This window comes from Fusarium solani (genome assembly GCF_023522795.1).
Source record: "Fusarium solani strain SB1 chromosome Unknown bctg00000004, whole genome shotgun sequence".
Classification (NCBI taxonomy): Eukaryota; Fungi; Ascomycota; class Sordariomycetes; order Hypocreales; family Nectriaceae; genus Fusarium; species Fusarium solani.
Window position 1 is genome coordinate 3,770,557 of NW_027072152.1, and position 19,072 is coordinate 3,789,628.

A 19,072-nucleotide genomic window follows, 5' to 3' on the forward strand; every position below is an offset into this window, starting at 1 on the left:
TAGTCGAACATCAGTGCGGATCAATCGCCGCAAAAGCTCATTGTAGCAACACGACTGATGGATATCTTTGTCTTGTTCTTCCTTTTTACATTGCCGGCGGCGTTTCCCCCGGTTTCTTGCACCCCTCCTAGCATGTTAGACATGGAAACCTCGCGCAAGTGGGCGCATATGAATAGCGAAATTCCCTGGGCACGAAAGAAAACTTTGTAGCAAACGTGGTGAAAATCGAATTGGAGCGTCAATTGCTGGATGGGGACCTGGGGTAGTCCTCTCCATTTCCTCTATGATTCCTCCGCGCTGGTCAAACGCCGTAGTTTGTACAATGTTGTGTCTCTTCCCTTCTCTCGAGCGTCATGATTCCTCCTTTTCTTTCGTCGATTCGGTAGGATTACTCGTCGTCGTAGCCGGTAAGCTGTTTCCGGGGACCAGAGGGGACTGTATTTTGGCCTCGGTTAGCAAGAGTCCATGGTACCACCTGGAAGGGGATCAACGCACTAGGATAGGTGACGGGAACCGGAGGCGCATCAATGTCGCCAAAGTAGTATCGGATCGGAGGCACGATGGGCATGGAGATGGGACCGGCGGCGCCGATAATGACGGACCAGAAGAGGGCGGGACGCTCGCGGGCTGCCCAGCGGCAGTACTTGAGGGGGGTCGACCAGAAGAGGGGAGCGGCAGACATGATGGGCGACTAGACAGGAAGTCAGTAGGCGTCAGAGGCGAGAGAAGGGGCGTTCGTACTCAATTGACGTGAGGTTATTGCTGCTGACTGGTGATGAGGATCATGGAGGAGGGTCGCTCGATTGGGCTCGGTCCAATCGCAGGAGCGGAAAAACCAAGCCGCGGGTGTCGGATTATTTTGGAGCTGGGGAGATGCCAAGAGGCGGATGGCTAAGCCTGATGAGGATATAAAACGGCTCGAGTGTAGGTGCATGCGCTTGTGAATTGGCTCTCTACGGGCAATCCTGATGCGAAATGATATCTAAAACACATCTAGAGTGTATTTATGACATAAAATTGCAAGTACACGGCGTTTTGGAGTGTTTAAGCTCTTCAATGCCTCAAAATCAGCGACAATTGATATTTCAACCTTCAAAAGCACTACCTCAAGAGGACTAGCGCCGCGTCACCCCCCACTGTTAGAGCTCACCAAGGCTACGTATCCCTAAACGCAAGCTCACTGCGCCTGCTGCATTGGAAGCTCCCCCCGAAAGCGCAAGCTGTCCACGTCCCTCTCAACCTTGTCGCGTCTTTTGCACCAAGAGAGACGAGGACGAAATAATCAAGACAATCCTGTCATAATCCAAGATGCGGTCGCTTTTGAGCCTCGTGCTCCTTTTGTTCGCGGCCCTGGTTTCGGCCGCGGGCACGGCTGGCAATCGACTGCTGGTCGTGTTGGATGCCGTCGAGGAGAAGGAGGCGTATTCCACCTTTTTTGCCGACCTCAACGGTACACCGTCCCATTCGATCACCTATCATGTCTTTTGCTGACTGGCGCAGAGCGAGGATATCAGATTACATATGAGTCTCCCAAGAACAGCGCCCTGAGCTTGTTCCGTCTCGGCGAGAGGAACTATGATCACCTCCTCTTCCTCCCCACCAAGGTCAAGGGTTCGTGATGATACCTTGGGTCTCACGGGAAGCGAATATGCTGACTTGGGCGCAGGCCTCGGCCCCAACCTGACCCCCAATATCATCCTCGACTTCATCAACGCCGGCGGAAACATCCTCCTGACCATGTCCTCGACCCACGCCGTTCCTACATCTCTCGTCTCCGTCCTCGCCGAGCTCGACATTGCGCTGCCCGTCGAGCGCACCGGCAAGATTGTCGACCACTTCAACTTTGACACCATCTCGGCCGCCGAGTCCCACGATGTCCTGGTTCTGGACGCTCCCCGAAACGTCCGACCTGGTCTGAAGGACTACTTTGAGATTCCTGGCGCGCTGCTTGCTGTTTCCAACGCTGTTGGACACACCCTGGGCTCCGGACCTCTCCTTACACCCATCCTCCGCGCTCCTCCCACTGCCTACAGCTACAACCCCAAGGAGCAGGCCGAGACTGTTGACCCTGATGAGCTGTTCGCGGCTGGCAAGCAGCTTGCGCTGGTCTCGACGATGCAGGCTCGCAACTCGGCGCGCTTCACCATCATTGGCTCCGCCGAGATGCTCCAGGACAAGACCTTTGACACCAAGGTCTCCCGAAAGGGCGGCAAGGCGCTGTACCCCAGCAACCGCGAGTTCATCACCAGCTTGGCGGGTTGGACCTTCAAGGAGCTTGGTGTGTTGCGGGTCAACAAGATTGAGCACCACCTCGTGGGCGACAACGAGACCAACCCTGAAATCTACCGAGTCAAGAACGATGTGGTAAGTCTGGTGGAATTGACTGATATCTGAACTGATGGCTAACGTGCAACAGACCTACAGTATCTCCGTCTCCGAGTATGCCTGGCGCAGCTGGATGCCCTTTGAGCTCCCCCCTGGCGACTCGCTCCAGCTCGAGTTCTCCATGCTGTCTCCCTTCCACCGCCTGGACCTCAAGGCCACGCACGTCGACGAGCACGCCACCGTCTTCAGCACCAACTTTACGCTGCCCGACCAGCACGGCATCTTCAACTTCAAGGTCAACTACAAGCGACCCTTCCTCACCAACGTCGAGGAGAAGAACACCGTCAGCGTGCGACACATGGCCCACGACGAGTGGCCGCGCAGCTACGTCATCTCGGGCGCCTGGCCCTGGCTGACGGGTATTGGAGCCACCGTCACTGGCTTCCTGGCGTTCAGCGTCATCTGGATGTACAGCCAGCCTGTGGCCACTTTGGAAAAGGGCAAGAAGACGCAATAGATGGAGCAGTGAATGGGAGAAGGGAATGCAATGTACAATGTTTTTCTTATTATAGCAACGCCATGATCAGGAGTCGTGGGTCAGTTGCGTGTGTAGAGTAGGAACAAAAATGGGATGAATATAGAATGCATTTGTCGACTATGGACTCCAGTGTACTCATACCGTCGAGCAGCTAGAGCTCTCTTCTAAGGCGTCTACGAGTATTCACGGGCCTCAAGATGAGCACCAAGCAGTTTCAACTATCAAAGACATGCACACTACCTATGAAAATGTCAAGATACAACCATGATGCCCTCAGATTAGCTCTCTTGGGTTCTCACTGACAACGCGCGGCTGTGGACAGTGAATAACGCCAAACATGTAAAACATGTACGCCGCTGCTGCCTGCAAATTTGGCTTTTTGGTCGTTCAATCATCACCGGGCAAAATAGTTTGTATCTCAACTCTCCATCCCCTCCTCCTACTCCCGCACCTCTTCCCTACCGCAAAAGCAGGACAAGCCTGCTCCGATTGAAAACTATAGTGCAAAACATGTGCGTCTCCGCAAGCCCAGAACGGGTGTCGCGTGTGAGAACAGCTTCTTGGTGAAGAGTGTCGGTCATTGCGGCTGTGGAAAGTCCTGTTTGGGTGAGTGAAGGGGTGCGAAAGGAGAAGAGAGGGGAGGAGAAAGTTGGAAGGCTTGCTCAGATCTCTGTTCTTGAATTTGGGTCATGTATCTTTTCGCGAGTGGTTCTTTGAGAAGATCCGACCAAGCGAAAGATATACCAAGCTCTTGTGAACGTCTTCATCACTGCAGCCGCTGGCGGTATCGCAAGGCGATAGAGTCAGCTCGGGTCGGGCCATGCCCGGAGGGGAAGAGTGCAGCGAAGGGGAGGGGAGGTGATGCACGGAGGGGTGGGTGTTGCAATGCCTGTAGGCATCGAGGGTGCTGACAATTGGGGAGTCGACTGTGTAGTGCCCGAGTGAGTGTGCGCGAGCGGGCGGGTGAAGTCAGGAGAGGGATGGTGAAGTGGCTGTCGGAACGTCGCCTTTGCTGGTCATGAGGAGGAAAGAAAAGAAGGCGAGAATGCGGTCGGAGAAGCTGGCTTTTGTAGGCGGAAAAAACGTGCACGCAATCAGTACATTTCGGGTAAATAAAAACAGGTCTATTGTTAAATGTAAACGACTGTGATTCATGGTCCAAAAGAAGTGATGAAAAAGTGAAGTTGAAGGTCAGTGAATCAGAGTCGAAGTCGCGTTTGGTCGCGTAGACTTGGGATAAGGCTGACAGCGCCAAGCTGTGGCTGCTCGATTGTGGCTGAGCGCCACTTTTTGCTGGGCTTCTGAGACCTGGACCCTCTTCAGTCCAACGAGGCTGGGAAAACTTGGGCGCGACAACATCTGGCTTGCTGTCACTAGAAGCCGTTTACTCTGTCAATCTCTATTACTCGCACAGCGTACTCGTCAAGATGGTATGTACTCTACTAGACTTTCATATGCTTATCTTGGCTAACTCTTCCAGGCTCGAAACTCGGAAAAAGCGCAGTCGATGCTGTTTCGCTTCCGCGAAGCCCAAGCAGCAGACCTAGGCATCATTGACGCCGGCCGCACCCGCCGCCCCAAGCTCATCACCGAAGTCGAGGCCATCCCAGCATGCGAGAAGTGGCGCGGCCAGGTCCTAAAGGAGATCTCGCGCAAGATGTCGCGCATCCAGGATCCCATCCTCAGCGACTACCAGATCCGCGACCTCAACGACGAGATCAACAAGCTCATGCGCGAGAAACACATGTGGGAGGTGCAGATACGCAATTTAGGAGGGCCGAATTACATGCGCGGTGGAGGAAAGATATACGACGAGCAGGGTAGGGAGATACCTGGTGGTGGCAAGGGATACAAGTACTTTGGCCGCGCAAGAGAACTCCCAGGCGTCAAGGAACTATTCGAAGCAGCACGCACCAAAGGACAAGACGAGAAGCCTCTGGAGGAGAGGAGCGAGCTGCGGCGCAACGTGGACGCGGCCTACTACGGATACGCGCCTGACGAGGAGGACGACGAGATGTTGGAGTACGAGGCTGAGAAGGAGAGGCAGGCGGTGGAGCACATGCTAGAGACGGGGAGCCGAGACGTGCCCGACGGGTGGGAGCCTCTGCCGGGTGACGGAGGGGATGGGGTGACGTGGGAGCTGCCGACGTTGGAGGAGGTGCAGGAGGAGTTGATTGATCGGAGGAGAAGGAAGTTGCTGGATCAGCTGTGATCAGCTGTGGGTGTGAAGCCGGGTGGGCAACTCTGAAGACGACTCTTGAATCAAGAGTTGATTGTTAGGGTTTTGGTTGAGCGACCTTCAAATGGCCTGTTCTATCTATGGCAGATGTTTGATGGGGACGTTTCTAGTCACGATTTGGCGTTTCGGACGGTAACACTACTAGCTGTATGTATTCAAAGGCGCAACGGTTTCACGGGACTGGGCTGGTAGTTCAAAAACGAAGGTGGAGGTAACATTACGTAGGTAAGGGGGTTAAAAGATATGCGAGATGTCGACAACTCAGAGCGTGACGATACTAATTATGGCCACCAAATATTCGGTCCTCGCAAGGCTAACGACCCTCCCTGGGTATAGTACGGTGAGTATAGGCCAGGACGGCGCCCGCGTTCCCCGGGCTGTCATTGCATGAACGGGCAAGTCCGCAGGGGTCATGGATCGAGTTGATGATGGGTAAATTGATTAACAATGGGAGCCGTTTATGTTTCGTTTCACGCGCGCTCTAAGGGCGTGTCCATTAGTCAAGATGGTGATCTGTCTTGAACTCTTTGCAAGTCTTCTCTTTTCCTTTTATCGGCAGAGAAGGATCCCCCATGCCGTGTTTCAGGGTCGCCTACGAGGGGAAAGAGTTTCAGCTCGGGGTGACGATCGTTATAGCCCCTTGGGACGGGAGCGAAGAAAAGGAAAAGGGAAGAGGAGAGATGCATGTTTAGACCCCTGTCGACCGCGTTGGGCGCTAGACCCCTGAGGACAGCTTCCCGTTTTGGATGGGTCTAGAGAGGGGGGACGTCTGACGGGTGGTCTCAGGCATTGTCTTTTGTTTTGGAGTCTTTTGAGCAGATGAACTGCAATGATGGATATGTGAGAGTTACACCATTGTGTTGGTGCTGAGTGAGGTGAATGGCTTCACATAAAAAGCCGAGCTGCAAGAGACGGCATTTCTTCAAAACCCACAGAATTCCCATCCCATGATAATCCACCATGCAGAGCAAGGCATTTGCATTGGCGTCGCGACAAGGGTATAACGTGGACAAGGCGTTGCCCGCCGCTGGTTCAATTTCTCTCATCCAATCTCACCCCCAAGATCGTCACTTGATGTCTTGGCCCTCGGGCGGGAAAGGGAAAAGAATGGGACCTTAGAATGGGACCTCTTTCTTTCCCTCTCTTTCCCTCCTATGCATCGTCATCCTTCGCGTGGTCTTCTTTCAACTTTTTCGAGGCGCAGTGCACCATCTCACTCCTTTCAGGTTCCGTCTCGTCTCACGCACGAATTCCCAAGATAGAAGAGCGGGCTTTGTTGGCTGTCTGTGGCAGTGTCTTTTTTTACTCTCTCTTTCTTGGGAAACTATCTGTCTCTACTTGATCAAGCTTGGACTCCCTTTGCTTCTTTTCTGCAAATTCCTCTGCTTTGGCGCTCTTTTTCAACCCCGCGACGGCGCCATTCCGAGCCCCTGAATTGTGAACCTGGTCTAGTTCAGCCTCAGCTCCATCTATCGCCAACTCGACCTTGCTCTCCCGTCATTTGAGCCTTTTCAACAACCACATACTCCTTTTTTGACTTCTTGGTCTCGACTGGACGAGCAATGATCTCTACAAGAGAATCAAGTTAAAGAGCGAAGACTTTATCCAACATTGGATATCCTCTTCATCTTATTTGTCCACGGCTCGACACCGTACCTGACGGGTTCCCATTCTAAAATTATACCATTTAAATTAGCCCACTTGGTTTACCCATCTTGCGCCTCGTGGGCCCTCCCACCCCCCGTTGAGCCGGACCCTTAACGGTAAGTCTCTGGGCAACGGCCTTCTAGAAAGAGAACTTGCAGGACAAGGAGACAACCTTACCTTGAACAAGCATGATTTCTCTGGGGGATATTCACAGAATCTGAGGCTCATGAACGACATAGATTCTTTCCCGCCCACTCGAGATGGTGTCCTTTTTTGGCCTCAAGCTTGGAGGCGATAGGAAAAAGTCACAGTAAGCACCACCACTCGTTACACCTTCCTTCCGCTCTGACACCTTGGACAGCGACAAGACCAAGGCCACCACAAAACAGATTCAGCACCTGCATCGAACCGATCAATCAGACCTCACACCCAAGGATGTTCATCAACTCACAGCCAGCAACTTGCCGCTCCCAAGCACCCCCGGCGCCCGCCCCGACACATCCTCCTCCAACCGCGATTTACAATGGCATCGCGCCCCCTACATGAATGCCCCGGCGGCCGCTGGAGGTGCTTCCTCCATGGTCGACCTCAGCGCTCCTCGAGCTCCCGCCATGGGCAACCCTCGATTCCACTCATCCGACGTTAATCTCAACACGCGCTTCGCCAACGGAAGTTCCACGAGTCTTGTTGCGCCGGGTCCCATAGGGGGTGGTGGTCCTACGGCGAATAGACCTGGCACGCCTACACGACCAGGCACCGCGACTTCGAGGAGGGACGTATCGGATAACCCCTTTAATGTGCACTTTGGAAAGGATTCGGTTAGCAGTATACCTGGGACGCCTATGGACGACAGCAAGAGTACCTTTGAGCAGTTCGAGTTTGGTCTGGGGGATGATGCTTCGAAGGACCACAGCAAGGAGCAGGCCACCAACGGGTATCCCTCTCCGCCACCGTCAATCGTCAACGCTGAGCGACCGTTTTCACCCGCCAGTCAAGAAACCAACCGACCTTCGAGCAGTCGCCGCAACGTACCCGCCCCTAGTGGACTTCGCAACGTCGATGTGGCCGGCCCTATGGCTCTTCCTAGCCCTGCTGCCTCGGTTGCACGCTCCAGTGAGGATATCTGGGAGGCACCCGTGATTCGCAACGTTCAGGCTAAGCGCGACACCCTGACGTTCCACACCCCTCGCCGACAGAGTTTTGCCATGGAAGTTGACGAGCTTCGGGCTCGTGAGGCTGCTAAGCCGATGGTGGAGGGATTGGCGGGCAACTTTTCGGGTTTCGACTTTGGAGAGACTGTTAGGAGAGGAAGTGTTGGAAATAGGAGCTTGGAGACGCCTACGAGTGAGACCTCGGTGAGCCCGACTGATACGACAGTCAAGCCGAGGGCGTTTGGTACGGCGAGGACCGCGAGCCCTCTGAGAACGATGCAGTCGAGTCCGAGCCTGAGTTTGAGTGAGACGGGATCGACCAGGGCGCGCAACACGAGCGATGCGACTTCTCCTCTGTCGACTGTGTCAACTGCTGAGGATACACCACGCATCCAGACTCCTCAACCCCCTCAGCACAAGCCATCTCAGCAGCTCCAACCTTCAAAGGCTCTCCAGCCTGGCCAGATTCCTCAGTCTCTTCAGGTCTCACGGCCCCTCTCACCCTCGCGATCTCCCCAACCTTCACCTCTTTCGCAGCCTCCTCAACTTCAGAATCAGTCTCCACAGCCGTCTCCCACACTTCCCCCGGACTCGATGCACTATCGACAACTCTCAGATCAATCTCGCAAAGCATTTGACCAGTCATCGTTCAAGTTCCCTGATCCAGCCGCGACTCTGCAACCTCCTCACTCTGCTCAGCTACCTCCAAGGCAGTATATGCCATATCAACCTCCCAACTCTTCTCCTCCGACGCGACCACTCCCATCACCATATCGATCTCCTACTGCTCCTCTTCCTCCGCCGCCTCAGATGAACATCCAACCAAACACACCTCCGAGTCCAGCTGGCACCTCGGCTGACACCTCGACTAGCACCTCGGCCACACAGCCAGGCTACATGTCTCGCCCTCTCGACCCTCCACCGCGCGGTTTCCGCCCCCGAGTTGACTCAGACCCTCAAGCTCGCCGACCTCTCCGCGTTCCTCCTCCACTTGTCGACCGCTCTGCCACAGTTCCTGTCCTTGGTGGAGGCCCTCGAAGTCCCTATGGCCCACCCCCTGATGAGGGCAACTACTTGCGCTCCGAGAGTTCACCCCGTGCGGCCCCAGAACCACCTCGAACTGCAAGCCCCTTCTCCACGCGAGCTCCCATCGAGGGTGATTTTCCCATGTCAAAGGGTCTTCCCCGTGGCCGCAAGCCACCTGGTATGGAGCCTACTAGTCCTGAAAGCACATTTGGCCGAGGTCCAAGGAAGCAGCGCCGCCAACGCCCCATGTATCCTCCTCCTCGAGCTGAAGCCTCTCCTACACCTGAGTCGCAGCACAAGGATTCAGCCGAGGGCCACGGCTACGCTCTCCCCAGCTGGGACGACTTTGGCGGAGCCAACCCTCACCGCTCGGCTATGCCTCTTCCTCTCTCGCCCTTCCATACCGACTTCCCTCTTCAGTCTCCTGCGCAGGCGACCGATGAGTCGTTGAGTCCTCGCTTTGGAGGGCAGTATACGTCCTCTCCCATCTCGCCTACCCCCCGAGCCTGCCCTCGCCGTCTTTCCCATCGCTGCAAAAGTCCATCTCCAGCTCGAGTGAGAATCTTGCCCGCAGCTTCGACATGGCCGCAGACGGCAACTACCACAGCGCACCCGAGCCGAATCTCACTAGGCCACTCATCTCGCCCGTCATGGTCGACTTTGTACCACCCCGAGACCAAAGCGCTACGCGCGTCGAGGCCAAGCGGGCGCCTCCAAGACCAGCTCCCATCAAGGTCCCGACGACGACCTTAGGTGTCGGACCAGAGTCAGGCAGAGTGCGGACACCCAACCCTGTCGTGGACGAGTTCAACCCGGGCTTCATCTAGCTTGCCACGCCCTCATGACACATTTGCATATACATCGTCCGTCTCTTCTTCTTTTCGTACATGATTTGTCACCAAAACATCTTTCCCTTTGTGGATATGGCGTGTCGTTCGTTTATAGATTTACCATTACATACCCCCGTTCCCCTCTGTCTGAGCCTTTCTTTTTTACTTTATTATATTTCTTGTATATATCCTGGCCAATCGTTTGGGACATGACTAGTGGATAATGTTTAAGGGTTGGATATCCGGAGCTTTGGATCATATTTACCGAGCTGGATTATACATATGACTTTATGCAAGACCTGTCCATACTTGGCAGCATTGAAGTTTGTTGTTGAATGAGCCGCTGAGTGTTAATTGTGACTTGGCTACCTTTCACCACCTCCTTCCTTGAGGCTCTTGGTATACATTGCCTGGAGTCTACCCTTGGCAAGTATTCTAGTTGTAGAGGTGTTGCCAGTTACAGGGTGTCACAAGCTTGAAGTCTCTCATGTATACCTTTGTTAGCCCAAGAAGATGGGTAGTTGGAATAGTGATGAAACTCTTGGAGTATGTACAAGATGAGTGTATATAATACGAAAGGAGTGTCCAAGTACTAAAAGCAAGTCTAATCTAAGTCGTGTATGCCGCATAAAACATCGCGTCTAGTATTATCATTCTGAGTCGCCCACAAAGAAAACCAACCCCCTTGCCAGCTGCTCTACTCCGTACACCCAGCTACTCTGCCATCCTCTAGAGGCAGAAGATGGCATAAGATCGCCATCCCCAACGGTCGGCAACCACACAAGTCTTGGGCTCAACCCTGCGAGCAGCCATGTGGCATCCATGATCACTGTAGACCCAGACTATCACGACAATTAATAAACTGTTTTCACTTTCACAGAGGGGAGTACTCACGCCCACACTTGTCGTTGTTGAGAGCATCAACCCTGAGAGACTTGACAGCATAGTCCTCGACACCCTCGAGCTCCTCGTCAAAGACGACGCAGCGGTCGTGGGCGTTCTCGTCAATGGTCCACTTTGTGATTGGTTTCTTGCAGTCCCGGTCCGAGTTTACGGTGCCTTCGAGGAGGGGGCGGGGTGGCGGAAGGGGGGACTTGGCTGAGACGGTGAGGGTGAGGGCGGCGGCGGCGAGGATGGTGGTGAACTTCATGTTGATTGTTGGTGGTGGTTGTAGGTTGGTGATGGAGGTGTGAGTGAAGTAGTCTTTGTGAGCTGTGTTGTTGTAGTGTTGAGTGATGATGAGATGGAACAAGAGCGGCCATGCCATGTCCTTTATAGTAGACACATTCTCTTCTTGTCAAGGATATCTACTCTTCCCATCTCGTATCCTCCCCAGATCCTCTCTCCCATGATCACCAACAGCCTCAAACAACGTTGCATACTCTCTTCCAATGTCTCAAAACAGCCTGACGAGAGAATGCTCTACACGAGGCCTGCGCTTACATCTATTGGATGGGTCGACACAGCTGCATGTGGATCCTCTTCTGCCCCGGATCGACAAGAGTCTAGAAGCCTTTAGTTATTTTTAGATACTTGCCCTATGAGGACCCTTGGTGCGCGATACGATTGATGCAGATGATGAGTTGCTACGTAGTATACATACATCTGTTTAAATGTCGGGCATATGATGCGGGAGGCGCTGTGATCGACGCTCCTGTGTTATGCAGGGCAGTCCTTGCGGGGGTCACAGGGTCTTTGGACCGACATCCGTATTGATGGTATCAATCTTACAGTGGACTGAGGCTGAGCATTGTCGCATACATCTTCGGCATGCCCGTTTACGGATCATCGCTTTGGTTTTCTTGCTTTGGTCTTGGAGTCGCGGGCGATACAGGCACGACGATGTTGGGCTTTGTCTGGATTAGGTACTGAAGGCCTCGATCCACAGCCCGACGCATCAACTCATCCCTTGAGCTTTCACGAGGACGAGCTGGAGTGAGGTTCTGCGGCAGTCAGCTCACCCAGCATGGACTTGGCACTCATCTTGTCGTCAACCTTTTTATTGTAGTATACACAAGCTGTAATCGTCATCGCTTCATACATTTTACTTCATCAACATGACTTGTTCATGGCGTCTGGCACTTGGCCAGATGCTCAACTATGCAAGGCCGCCTAATCCAAAAACATGCGCAAGTTACCGCCAATATGCTTCAAATCCAGCAAGAATGTGTCATGCCCAAACATGCTCATCTCCTCGCTCAACTCCATATGTGTGACGTTCCTGTTACCCGCCAGCCGAACCGCCTCTGCCACTTCGCGCTGCTGCCAAGCTGGAAACAGAATATCGCTCGCGACACCCATAACCAGTGTTGGAATATCGCGTAGGGGCGCTAGGCCATGGATCAAGTCCTCCGGAGGTCGGGAGCCGGGAACGGCAGTTTCGTCTGAAGGGTCGGGGTGTGAGTTGGGTTGTTCCTCGTATGGCTGCGCGGGAAGGGTAAGACTGCAGGCGTCTGACGAGAGGGTTGAGGCTTCGCCCGAGGCAACCTGCTTCTCACGTTCGGCTCGACGGTCACGTGTGGCTCGCTGGTTCTCGATGCCAAGGTCGAATAGATCCATGGCCTTGCTGACGTATAGCAGACTGTTGGGGTCGTAGTTTAGACACCACTTCTCACCGGCGTGGTCGAGGTACGTCTCGATGAGGAAATCGGGGCACAGAGCCGGCGGTTTACTCGAGTCGGCGCGACGACGACCAAAGCGCATTTCCCACTCAGGGCCCGATCGGTATGTAACAGTGGCAATCTCACGGGCAAGCTTCATACCGGCGTGAGGAGGAACCTTGCCGTAGTAGAAGCCTCGGTTCCAGTTGGGGTCCATCATGAGCACCTGTCGCTGAGTGTGTCGCATGGCGATACTGTAAGGGTGTGACCGAGCGCATCCACTAATAGACACAATGCGACCAACTCGCGAGGGGAAGAGGACACCCGCGGCGAGAGACTGCATGCCACCCATAGACGAGCCTACTGAGGCATACAGCTTATCGACGCCAAGGTAATCGAGAAGGCGGAACTGAGCGCGGACCATGTCGCCCATGGTAAGGATAGGGAATCGAGTCGCATATCGTTCGCCATTGCCTGGGTCTATACTGCTTGGCCCTGTTGAGCCATTGCAGCCGCCAATGACGTTTGTGCAAATGACATGGTACTTGTTTGTGTCGAGAGGGCCTCCAGGTCCAATAAACTTTTCCCACCAGCCGGGCTTCGGGTTTGCCTCTGTCGAGTGAGCGTGGGAGGAGGCCGAAAGGCCAGTATGGAGGAGTATGACATTCGACTTGTCGGCGTTGAGCTCACCCCAGGTCTCGTAGGCAATGTTGAACTCGAGAAGGATACCACCCCAGTCGAGCAGGAGGGGCTCCTTGCAGAGGTAGTTGAGAGTGGCTCCGGACGTGTACGAGGGTTCGGTATCGCTGGAGTCGTCGTTGCTAAGCTTGGCAGATCGAGTTTCCAAAGCGTCGAGACAAGGAAACGACATGGCCGGGTTAGAAGCAACCCCCGACTTCCGGGCACTCGAGCAGTGAAGCTGGCGAGATCCGAGATGCGCAAAACCTCGTTGCGCTTCGAGTACAACTGGCCGCAGAGAGCCTCCAGGGGCAGCCAGTGCGGTTCTGAGCTGGCGGCTCGACGCCGCGAGGGACCGGCAAGACCTCATGGCGGGTAGTATTCAGTGTAGAGGAGAAGAATTAAAGTCTGAGAGAGCTCCATCGACGCAAGGTGGGTTTGTAATGCAATTGAGACGGACGCTTTTGGTTGATGGAGCCCGTTTCCGCTCCGATGCGCGGGGGGCAGGGATGACTTACACGACGGCGTGGATGGCGCGATTTCACGTGACCGATAAGAAAAAGATGGTGTTTAATCGATAAGATAGCACGTGTTGGACTTGAGTGGTATCTGACGTGACGTCAGCCCCTCTCCGTCACAGGCTCCCTCTCAACTTGTTAATGAAAGCTGTTGCCTCGATGCACATGCATGCAATCACTGAAAATGCAACGCGTCACCTTGATTCAACGTGGGTAAAGTAGCATTTTTCTGAATTCCTACTCTACCTCTTCAACATTAGCATCTTCTTCTCCTGCGTAAGCGCAAAACTCTCCAAATATACATGCTCCTCTACATCGGGCTCTTTATCATCACCTACTTCATCATGGCTCACATCACCTCCCAAGATGCCATCCAGAACATAACCGGCGCCGTGAACAACTTGTTCCTTGGCGGCAATGACGATTCGGAAGGGACACGCGGCAATGAGCCCTTTGATCTCACTCCCATCGACGTGGTCGTTACACGTATCATGCTCACAAAGGGCAAGAAGCTGCCGCCCAGTGTTGTTGATGTCATCTTTGACTTTGCAGAGTACTGGGCGCATTCGAGTAATGAGATCGACTATATGGCTGAGCACCAGTCTCCTTTGCGAGTGAATGGTGCAAGTGCCAGTGAAAACAGGTTTTTGGTGAGTGAGCAGGGACATACCTGAGCTTACGCTGACCGTGGATAGCTTCGCTCGTTCCCTGTAGGTCTCACAGGAATCGAGGGCAAGAAGGATCTCGCAGAGGTGTTGGCGTACGATACAAACGAGGCCAAACCGAGCCCTCTAGGAAAAGAGCACGACCCTTCGTACTTTGCCAAGCTCGCCGACTATCCCACCCCGAAGCTACTGCATCCCGTGCGCAAGGTGGTCTTTTCGATACGCAGTAAAGATCAAGGGTGGGGTGGCGAGAGGGAGGATCACCACACATACCATGGGTCTTGGACTTGGTTTGAGGCTGGGCTAGAGAGATTCGATGCGGAGCAGACTTGTAAGTTGCGACGAGAAGTAAATTAGCTCTACTAACAAGTTTAGGCGATCCATCATGTACCTACGATGTTCGGTTCAAGTCATCATCCTCCAAGGAATCACCACTACCAGTCTGCGGATTACGCCCTCTCTACCCCTCCATCGTACCTGAGGAAGAAAACGACGAGAGCAAGTTCAAGTACTCGCACCCCTTGTTCCGCCAGGATAAATGGACCATCAAGGGCAACCTGACGGCGCATCGGCAATGGCAAGACCACGTAGTGACTTGGTCGTGGACGGACGACATCCAGCCTGATACAGAGGCGGCTGAGAAGCTCGCCCTCGACGAGGGCAGAGGCAAGGAGACGGGCGACGGGTGGTTCGTCAAGGATCTGAAGCTGGGAGATGTCATCACTGTCTGGGCAAAGGCGAGGTTTGGGGGGTGGGCGAATCATGTTCAGAAGGTTCGCATTGATGTTTACTGGGCGGTTTAGCTTGGACGGGCGAGGGTTTGAAGTATTAGCACTGCTCTGACTTATGATTAACGTCTCTATCGATTCACATAGGCATCCACTTGAGTTTCTAGTCCAGCATGTTTGTGTTGTTTAAGTGGCTTGTAAATATGCATGTCTCTCCTTACGTCATGAACTCCAAAACCCTCTCTCCACAACATCTATCAGCCTCAACTTTATTCACTGCCCTTGATATTATAAGAGATTCTTGTCGGAGGAGAGATATCGGGAAATGAGATTGATCGCAGGCGCATTCAGAAACTCGAGACCTACATCTTCACCGTCTCGCCTCATCGACCGCAATCGAGCGATATTTTCGCTGTTTTCGTTCTTCCTCCACACAATGTCGACTACGGTCAAGTCTCATAATATTCCGCTCACTCTGCCTGAGGGGCTTTCGCAGGAGCAGCTCAACTCATTCAGGCCTTTCAACGTAAATAACCCCAATTTTCACTCTTCTAGTGTTATAGCTAATGTGTCTAGAACTGGATTGATACCTTGACAAACTCACTGCGTCTCCAATCCGACGCGTCCCATCCCTTCCACAAAGACCCCTACGCCCTGCGCTCCATCACCATCCAATCCTACGACCTCTTCGGCCCAAGAGTAGGCTTCGTCAAGCTCACAGCCACAGTCTCCAACGGCGCCGGTGAGACATTACCAGCTGCTGCGCTTCTTCGAGGGCCTAGCGTCGCCATGCTCTTTATGCTCGTCCCAGATGATGTATCGCTAGAGTCGGATGAGCGGTATGTCGTTCTGACGGTTCAGCCTCGTGTTCCGGCTGGGAGTCTCGGGTTTGTAGAGTTGCCGGCGGGAATGGTGGATGATATGGGGAGTTTCAAGGGTGCTGCTGCGCAGGAGATACAAGAAGAGCTCGGCGTAACCATCCACGAGGACGAACTAACCTCCCTAAGCGACCTGGCAATTCCCAACGGAGACAACACAGAAGGTCTTGCGAATGCCATGTTTCCCAGCGCGGGAGGTTGCGATGAGCACATCACCATCTTCAGCCATGAGCGCAGGATTCCCCGTGAGCAGCTGAAGGAATGGAGTGGACGCCTAACGGGGTTGAGGTCTCACGGTGAAAAGATCACGCTCAAGGTTGTGCCTATGAAGGATGCTTGGAGGGAGGGTGCTCGTGATGCAAAGTGTCTGGCGGCGCTTGCTCTCTGGCAGGGACTTCGCCAGGAGAAGAAGGTGTAACATTTTGTCTATCCTTTTTTTCTAGTGTCATAACATTTCTGATTTATAGCTTGAATCGTTGAGCTAGGAGGACCCCCTCGGCCAGAGTTCCCACGCGGGCGTCAATGGCGTAGCCCTCTGCCTCGAGCTTCTTGCACTCCTCCCATAGATCGGCCAACTTGACAGTAAACACCTCGATGAACTCGTTCTCCTCAAGCTCGGGCTTGAGATTCTGGTTTTCGGGAAGCGACATGTCGATGCTCACGTGGACCATGCGAAGGTTGGTGTTGCAAAAGCCAGGATCGTTGAACATCATGGGCGACGTCTCCGTAACCTCTCCGACATATCCAGTCTCCTCTCTGAGCTCACGCACGGCGCATTGCTCGACTGTTTCACCCTCGTCGATGAGACCTGCGGGGACTTCAATCGCAACCATGTCGATGGGAGGGCGGTACTGCTTCTGGAGGATGATCTCTTGGCCGGTGGGCTTGTCGAGGATGGCGACGATGCCGACACCATCGATGTCTGCGTCCTTGGGACGGGTGCGGCGCTCAGCAGATTCCCACGTTCTGGCCACGTTCTTTGGGTCTGTGTATGTGATTCTTAAGAGGTCAGCGAGTTCGGAGATGTTTGAGATGAGTACGTACTTGGAGAGTTTGATCCAGCGGGCCTCTTCCTCTGGCTGAGCCGAGTTAGTATACTGAGACAGAAGTCAAAGAGGGTATAATCTTACCAGAGGCCCTGTTGAGACAACTTTAGAATCAGAAATAGACATTGTTTTGTGTGTGTTTGTTTCTTTCAGTGTGAGAACCCGTCATGATAAACACACCTAAAAACTGGCCCCGCCGAACTTCGGTGAGGGGTCCGGTCACACAAGGCTACCCTGAAACTCGCACTTGGCCCATGTCTCGGTCAGTTTGTCTACCGCGTCAAAGATGATTGGATATGACGGTGAAGATCAAGAGCAAGTACGCATTGGTTTGGAAGAATGATTGGACTTGATTGAGGGTTGAACAACTGGCGGTGTAAATGAGGCACTCAATGAGGTTGTGGTACGTGGCAATTGAGGTGCTGAGAGAAGAGACAACTCATGAGCGGCAGGTGATATATACAATGAACCAACTCTTGATCTTATCTGATATCATCCTAAACACGCACAGGTTTTCCAACTTCGCTGCCTGAATCAACACTGCAAACCCTCTTGCAAGTAGCCTTATCGGCCTGACCGTGCAGAATCTCAATCCACTGAATCTGCTGATAAGCCACGCCGCCCTCGGCCATGGTACCAGTCCAGTCACCGCCATCGCTCCAAGCATTGAAACTGAACTGCGCCGGATCGCGTGGTACCTGGAAAGAGTTCACCCACGTCTGCTTGCCATTAACCTTCCAGACCGTCTCCTTGGGTGTCCAGTCCATTCGGTGCGCAGCCCAGTCTGTCCACTTGACGCCGTCGGGCATCGTGACGGCCTTGCTGGCTCCCACGACTTCCTCGCCTTCCTCCGTGTAGGAAGGTTGGTTCGTGTAGTGGATGAGACCCTTGGGGTCTGAAGTCAGGACTTCAATGTCTGCCTCTTGCACGTCGGCTAGCTTTTCGCCGCCGAGGTAGGTGAACATGGCTGTACAGGCACCGGGAGAACCCTTGGTGCGAGCGTACATGCGCATGGAAGCGTAGTGATACTTGTTGATGGACTCGAACTCTGCCGCAGACTGGAATCCCTTGTGACGAGCGGTCCGCATCGTCATGAAGGTATCACTAGCAGGCGAGCTGTCGGTATTCTTCTCAATGTAAATGTTGTTATAAGAGTTTTGCATCGGGAACTCCGAGTTTCCATTATCCCAATTCTGCAGGCCCCAAGTCTGACCAAAGTCAGACTCCCAGTTAAAAAAGGAGCTGGAAAAGTCTGCGTTGGCGTTTCCCTGCTGGGTCTGGATCAGAGCAGGGACCTTGGCGTATTGGGACAGAGAGCGAAAGTCCCAGAACATGTGGCCGGAATAGTATCTGTTGTCGGCTACATAGCAGTCGCATTGGGAGTCGTCGACTGTGGCTGCCCGGGCGCCATTGCAGCTTGCGAGGGCAATGGGGAGGGCTGCGAGGAGGAGGGACTTGGGGGAAGACATGATGGATGATTTGCTTGGTGATCTATAGCTAGAGTGAGGGCATCATGGTCGGACTGTCGGTCTTATATGCTATCATCAAGGCCAGTAGGGCATACCTCGTCGTCCTTTCTAATTAGCCTCAATCCTTCATGTTTCCACCCTCAATTAGAAACATGGACAAGGCTTGTCAGTCATGATCGACAAAACGGTCAACCTACGGAGTACATCATGCAAGACTCCCGCCCACGGACCAGCACTAGAGATGAACACCCACGGCAAAGGGGCACACGGGGAGCTCAGACGGCCCTGTGATAGGGCGGCTCGGACACATAAACGTCTCGAGCGCCAGGGTGTTCGGGGATCGGATCATGAGATGGGCAGGGGGTGAGCGGGAGGGCCCATTACCTTCCGAAACGCTGGCTTGAAGCTGAGGCTAGACAAGGATTGGTTGGTGTTTCTGCCTGTTTTTGAAGGATTCGTGAGAAACTAGAAGGTGGCATTGCTTCTCAAAAGTGTCGTGCCATAAGCAGTCCCACATTGACAGGAGAGTCCGTGGCGAGGTATTAGTTTCTGCCCCCGGGTCAAGGGTATGATTGGAAGACTTGTGTTGAAGTCCGTCGGATACTTAAAGAAGGTGGTATTCGTCGTCCGGTGGGATCGACGCTTGCTGACACGAGACGAATGAGGTTCCAAATAAAGGACTCTTTTAAGGCTGAGCTCAGGCTATTGATTCGGCTAGACTCTGAAGGATTTGG

At 53.7% G+C, this 19,072-nt stretch overlaps 10 protein-coding genes across 10 annotated transcripts; 5 read left to right on the forward strand and 5 right to left on the reverse strand.

Annotated features, from left to right (window-relative positions):
* Positions 1-388: 388 nt before the first annotated feature.
* MRS44_008296 (uncharacterized protein) lies at positions 389-682 on the reverse strand (the record flags this gene model as incomplete). The annotated part of the gene is made up of 1 exon (XM_065620859.1): positions 389-682. One exon carries the CDS (start codon positions 680-682, stop codon positions 389-391), a length of 294 nt encoding a protein of 97 aa, XP_065476931.1.
* A 626-nt stretch (positions 683-1,308) lies between these two features.
* Positions 1,309-2,842, forward strand: MRS44_008297 (uncharacterized protein; the record flags this gene model as incomplete). The annotated part of the gene is made up of 4 exons (XM_046269057.2): positions 1,309-1,450; positions 1,501-1,611; positions 1,667-2,364; positions 2,417-2,842. The coding sequence occupies 4 exons, from the start codon at positions 1,309-1,311 to the stop codon at positions 2,840-2,842; spliced, it is 1,377 nt and encodes a 458-aa protein (XP_046133676.1).
* Positions 2,843-4,290: 1,448 nt separating this feature from the next.
* MRS44_008298 (uncharacterized protein) lies at positions 4,291-5,075 on the forward strand (the record flags this gene model as incomplete). Its single annotated transcript, XM_046275864.2, has 2 exons — positions 4,291-4,293; positions 4,344-5,075. 2 exons carry the CDS (start codon positions 4,291-4,293, stop codon positions 5,073-5,075), a joined length of 735 nt encoding a protein of 244 aa, XP_046133675.1.
* A 1,934-nt stretch (positions 5,076-7,009) lies between these two features.
* On the forward strand, positions 7,010-9,753 carry MRS44_008299 (uncharacterized protein; the record flags this gene model as incomplete). The annotated part of the gene is made up of 3 exons (XM_065620860.1): positions 7,010-7,059; positions 7,111-9,402; positions 9,477-9,753. The coding sequence occupies 3 exons, from the start codon at positions 7,010-7,012 to the stop codon at positions 9,751-9,753; spliced, it is 2,619 nt and encodes an 872-aa protein (XP_065476932.1).
* Positions 9,754-10,485: 732 nt separating this feature from the next.
* Positions 10,486-10,906, reverse strand: MRS44_008300 (uncharacterized protein; the record flags this gene model as incomplete). Its single annotated transcript, XM_046284011.2, has 2 exons — positions 10,486-10,598; positions 10,651-10,906. 2 exons carry the CDS (start codon positions 10,904-10,906, stop codon positions 10,486-10,488), a joined length of 369 nt encoding a protein of 122 aa, XP_046133673.1.
* A 962-nt stretch (positions 10,907-11,868) lies between these two features.
* Positions 11,869-13,404, reverse strand: MRS44_008301 (uncharacterized protein; the record flags this gene model as incomplete). The annotated part of the gene is made up of 1 exon (XM_046275863.2): positions 11,869-13,404. The coding sequence occupies one exon, from the start codon at positions 13,402-13,404 to the stop codon at positions 11,869-11,871; it is 1,536 nt and encodes a 511-aa protein (XP_046133672.2).
* Positions 13,405-13,896: 492 nt separating this feature from the next.
* Positions 13,897-15,020, forward strand: MRS44_008302 (uncharacterized protein; the record flags this gene model as incomplete). The annotated part of the gene is made up of 3 exons (XM_046275862.2): positions 13,897-14,202; positions 14,248-14,548; positions 14,593-15,020. The coding sequence occupies 3 exons, from the start codon at positions 13,897-13,899 to the stop codon at positions 15,018-15,020; spliced, it is 1,035 nt and encodes a 344-aa protein (XP_046133671.2).
* Positions 15,021-15,381: 361 nt separating this feature from the next.
* On the forward strand, positions 15,382-16,241 carry MRS44_008303 (uncharacterized protein; the record flags this gene model as incomplete). The annotated part of the gene is made up of 2 exons (XM_046270883.2): positions 15,382-15,471; positions 15,522-16,241. 2 exons carry the CDS (start codon positions 15,382-15,384, stop codon positions 16,239-16,241), a joined length of 810 nt encoding a protein of 269 aa, XP_046133670.2.
* Positions 16,242-16,284: 43 nt separating this feature from the next.
* Positions 16,285-16,995, reverse strand: MRS44_008304 (uncharacterized protein; the record flags this gene model as incomplete). Its single annotated transcript, XM_065620861.1, has 2 exons — positions 16,285-16,902; positions 16,954-16,995. The coding sequence occupies 2 exons, from the start codon at positions 16,993-16,995 to the stop codon at positions 16,285-16,287; spliced, it is 660 nt and encodes a 219-aa protein (XP_065476933.1).
* A 371-nt stretch (positions 16,996-17,366) lies between these two features.
* On the reverse strand, positions 17,367-18,338 carry MRS44_008305 (uncharacterized protein; the record flags this gene model as incomplete). Its single annotated transcript, XM_065620862.1, has 1 exon — positions 17,367-18,338. One exon carries the CDS (start codon positions 18,336-18,338, stop codon positions 17,367-17,369), a length of 972 nt encoding a protein of 323 aa, XP_065476934.1.
* Between the last annotated feature and the right edge of the window lie 734 nt (positions 18,339-19,072).